The 4427-nt window shown below is 44.0% G+C and overlaps 1 protein-coding gene across 1 annotated transcript; it reads left to right on the plus strand.

The window, feature by feature from the left end:
* The first annotated feature begins 432 nt into the window (after positions 1-432).
* LOC137381139 (probable G-protein coupled receptor 139) lies at positions 433-3245 on the plus strand. The gene is made up of 2 exons (XM_068053525.1): positions 433-697; positions 2347-3245. Exons 1-2 carry the CDS (start codon positions 433-435, stop codon positions 3243-3245), a joined length of 1164 nt encoding a protein of 387 aa, XP_067909626.1.
* Positions 3246-4427: the final 1182 nt, after the last annotated feature.

The following is a 4427-nucleotide window of genomic DNA, read 5'->3' on the forward strand; positions in this document are numbered from 1 at the left end:
CTACAGTCTTCTGGCATCAATGCTATATTCCAAGGAGATTGATAGATTCTCGCCACTGCCTCGACTGTTTCCAACTTTCCTTCCCTCAACAATCCTCATACTTCCCGTCTGGGCCAGGTCGATGATCAGATTTATTTTGGTTCAGCACTGTTGATTTGAAAGGGGTTAACTGAACCTGTTTGTTCAGTGACTGTTATTAACGACAGTCTCTATGGATCCTAATTGTATCACTGGGGGTTTCCCTCTTCTATTAATAAGGCACTTTTTTCAATCCGTTATCCAATGTATCAGCGGAGCATCAAGCCTGCTACTGACAGATTTCAGCAGCTCCAGAGCGAGAGATACAGGAAATATTGAAATTTGACTGTTATAGTTTGGAATGTTACAACAAGAAGTCATAATCTGAAAAGAGTAGATTGGAAAGTTGCAATAATGGATCAGAATCTGAGAGGAATATATTGGAATGTTACTACAATGGACAAGAATCTGAGAGGAATATATTGGAATGTTACTACAATGGATCAGAATCTGAGAATGGTAGATTGGAAAGTTACAATAATGGGCAGGAGTATCTCCTCGTATGTTAACTATCTTTCTGCAAATTATGATTCCTTCTCATTAGAACTTCGGATCCTTTGCGTACTAATCATTTTTCAATACATTTACTATCCGATCCTCGCTATTGTTGGTGTCCCTGGTGAGTCTCAGATCGAGCTCATAATTCTATGCACCATATTTAACTGCATTGATGTTGTTTTGTCATTTATTCTGCCATCCTTGTTTCTGCTGTTGTCCCTTGTAAACATCTATCTCCAGTTATTAGATATCACTGAAATATGGCTCACATTTAAACATTTGGAGCACCAAAGTCGGGGTCATTGGGCTCCACCATAAGCCCTGTTCCCTGTCCAATGACTCAATTCCCCTCCCAGGCCAATGTCTGTGGCTGATCCAACTGGCTTAAAATCTCTGAATTCTGATTGACCCTGAATTGAGTTCCAAAAACATATCCTCTCCATTACCAAACCTGTCTACTAACAGCTCCAGAATATCACATTCTGGCCCTTGCTTCAGCCCGTCTGCTACAGAAATCTTCACCTTTGTTAAATCCAGACCTGTCTATTACAACGCTATCTTAACCAGGTCTGGAATAGCCTGCTCTCTGATTGGCTCTAGGACGAGCTGCTCCACGAAATTATCCCACATGCACTCTACATGCTCATCTCCCGGGCTACCTTTGCCAATCTGATTCGTCCAACCTAAATGGAGATTAAAGTCTACCGTGGTTATTGCTGTACCTTTCATACAAGCCCTATTATTGCTTTCTGTATGCTCTGTCCTACAGTGTGTCCACACTTAGACGTCCTATAAACTACTCCCACAAGTGTCTTCTCATCTTTGCTTTTTCTTATCTTTGCCTAAACTGATTCACAGTTTGGCCTTCGGAACGAAGGTCAATTCTCACTATTGTACCAATCATCCTTAATTAACAGATGTATCCCACCACTTTTTTGTAGCTTTCTGTCCCTCCGAAATGACGAGTCACTTGAATATTCAGGTCCCATGCTTGTATTTATCCCTCTAGTCCTGAAAACAGCCATTTACCCACTCCCGATTCCATCTGAAACCTGTTTCTATTAACTCTATGTTTGAGTTCACTCACAATTACCTAATTTAAGCTTGCTCTCTCGCAGAAAGGCCGGCAACAGGTAAAACAATTAGATCTGTCACTGAATGCATGGACTAGTGTACACATTTTGCCCTGAACTCCTTCAAACAATTGTTTTTACTCCCTACCTGACACAAAATTTCTGATAATTTACCTTGTTTCCTGTTAATTTAGTGGCGATTGTGATTATTTGTTTCATTCATTTTCTTATGTTTTAAAATAATAGAATTCCGTGAGACCTGGTGCAGCTGAGGGAATGTCTCAGCCAGTCCAACATTTAAATACCTATACAAGAATGAAGTACTGGGAATACTCAGCAGGTCTGGCAGCATCTTTGGAGGGTGAAACAGAGTTCATGTTTAAGGTCAATGAACCTTGCTCATAACTAGGAGTAATTAGACGTGGAACAGCTTTTACACCAGTCAGGGAAAGGAGGGAGGGAAGATTTAGGATCGACATTGAGTTCAACAATTTCAGTGTCATGCCTTATGTCACATAATCTCTACTGCTTCACATCGTATCACAGACCTTTCTGTTTCTTTTTTTCAGGTACAATCATTTCAATGCATCAATGGACAGAGTACCATGTTTTACATTCTCAATGTGTACTCAATCAAACGATTAACTTGGCACTCAGCCTGTTGTCTAATTTTCCTGTTCACTTCCCTTCCTCACAGTTAACCTCGTGACAATTATGATCCTGTCACGAGGCAAGTGTGGTCTCTCCGAATGTGTCAGTCGCTACCTGATGGCCATGGCAGTAGCTGATCTCCTGGTTGTTATCCTCGACCTGATATTAAGGCAGATTCCAATTCTTTATCGGCAACAGTTTCTTTTTTTGCAGTCTATCGACGTTTGTAATATCCACGCCGTGTTGCTGGTTGCAGCCACTGACTGTTCTGTCTGGTTCACCGTTTCTTTTACCTTCGATCGATTAGTGGCCATTTGTTGCCAGAAATTGAAAAGTAAATATTGTACGGAAAGAACGGCGGCGGTGGTCCTGGGAACATTAACTGTACTGAGCTCTTTGAAAAACATCACCTGGTATTTTATGTTGACAGGTCGGTATGTGCTGTTCAACAATCCATGGTTTTGTTTTCTAACGATGAATATTTGGTTATCTCCGGTCTGGGTAGGAATTGAGTTCCTCCATTACATTGTAACCCCGTGTGTCCAATTTGTTGTGATTCTGCTGCTCAATGCTTTCACTGTCAGGCACATTTTAGTGAACAGCAGAGGGCGCAAGAGGCTCCGGGCTTGCAGCAATCGGAAGAATCCCAGGGACCAAGAGATGGAGAGCCGCAGGAAATCCATCATCTTATTGTTAGTTATCTCAGCGAATTTCATACTCTTATGGGCAATGTTTAAAGTGAGTCTGCTCGCTCTCCGAATGCTGTATTTGGGGTATTATTCTGCAGATCTACCTGAGTATATAATGGAAATGGGTTTCATGTTGCAGCTACTGAGTTGCTGCACAAACATTTGCATTTATGCAGTGACCCAGGCCATGTTCAGAGAGCAGTTGAAAAATATGCTGCAATATCCCTTTACTCGAATTAATAAATTGATTCAGTGATGAGAAGAACTGAATCACTGACTATTTTCAGCATTTCCGCATTTTATTTCACATTTCCAACTTCCGAGAGATGGGGCCTGTCGATATGGTGACAGAGCCTGGTGGAGGGAGTCTGCCACTATAATGACAGAGTGGGCAAGATTACTGTCACCATAGTGATTGAGCGGTGGGAAGTACCTGTTGCCATGATGAAATAAGGGGGCCTGTTCCCATGGCGATGATGGGATGGAAGTATGGGGGCAGAGAATGTTGCCCATACTGATGCAGAGATTGGGGCAGGCCTGGTTATCATAATGACGACACAATGGAGAGGGGGCGGGGCCTGCCATCCAACCATTTGAGCAGAATGCGAGACACGCCAGAGTTTTAACTCTCCAGAATGAGCAGGCTGGAGGTGGTGAAATGGTGTAAAACTGTGTGCAAGGCAGGGGGTGCCGTTCCCGTCACCATCCCACCCACGCTATAATTTTATGAGCAGCGATTGAAGTGACTAAGCGCCCACCCTCACCAGGCCAGTTGAGACCAATTATTTAAGGGCCTCCTTCTACAGCTGCTGGTAAAATTCAGCACTTTCAGCACCTCTGGATGCTGACCAGTAAAACCTGGCAGTCGTCTTGTTGCCTCAGTGGACCGTCCTGATCATGTGCCCTGTGCCCCACAGAGGGCTCCCCAGCAGCGCAAGCTACCTGCCACTGGAGCACGTCCCGCTGTCCTCCTAAACTATACTCACCCCGCTCATCATGGCCCAGATGATTGCACCCACTGAGGCCCGAAATCCCACTTACAGGTATAGAGGTGAACATCCACATTTCTCAGCAGTATACTCTGCTCCGACTGATGCTGCTGGGACTGAGGATGTACAGGCCCGCTTATTGGCTGACAGCACTTGCAGGCGAGTCTTCCTGACTCAGTGGAGTGGATGTCCTACCTGGGGCAAATTAATAGCCTGGTCTTGGTATAATTATGGTGCAGCTTCCAGGGCTGGGAGAGGCGGGCTCGCCCTCGACTTTTTGAAAGCACGAGTAGAAAGCGTCATTAAATGCCCCGCCCACCGGGCTATTCATACCGACCAGGATAACAACAGCAACAAGAGGAAGAGAGAAGATGGTGAAAACATTCAGCCTGAATTCTTGATAATGTTTTTAAGTCGGTATAACCCTACATTGGACTTTATAGTGCTTT

The sequence above is a fragment of the Heterodontus francisci genome, chromosome 21 (genome assembly GCF_036365525.1).
Source record: "Heterodontus francisci isolate sHetFra1 chromosome 21, sHetFra1.hap1, whole genome shotgun sequence".
Taxonomy (NCBI): Eukaryota; Metazoa; Chordata; class Chondrichthyes; order Heterodontiformes; family Heterodontidae; genus Heterodontus; species Heterodontus francisci.

What these genes read in the sequence shown, in the direction of transcription:
- LOC137381139 (XM_068053525.1), top strand. Translation starts at nt 433, where the DNA reads ATGGATCAGAATCTGAGAGGAATATATTGGAATGTTACTACAATGGAC. An exon ending in CGCTATTGTTGGTGTCCCTG is followed by an intron (nt 698 to 2,346) that starts GTGAGTCTCAGA and finishes CCTTCCTCACAG; the next exon opens with TTAACCTCGTGACAATTATG.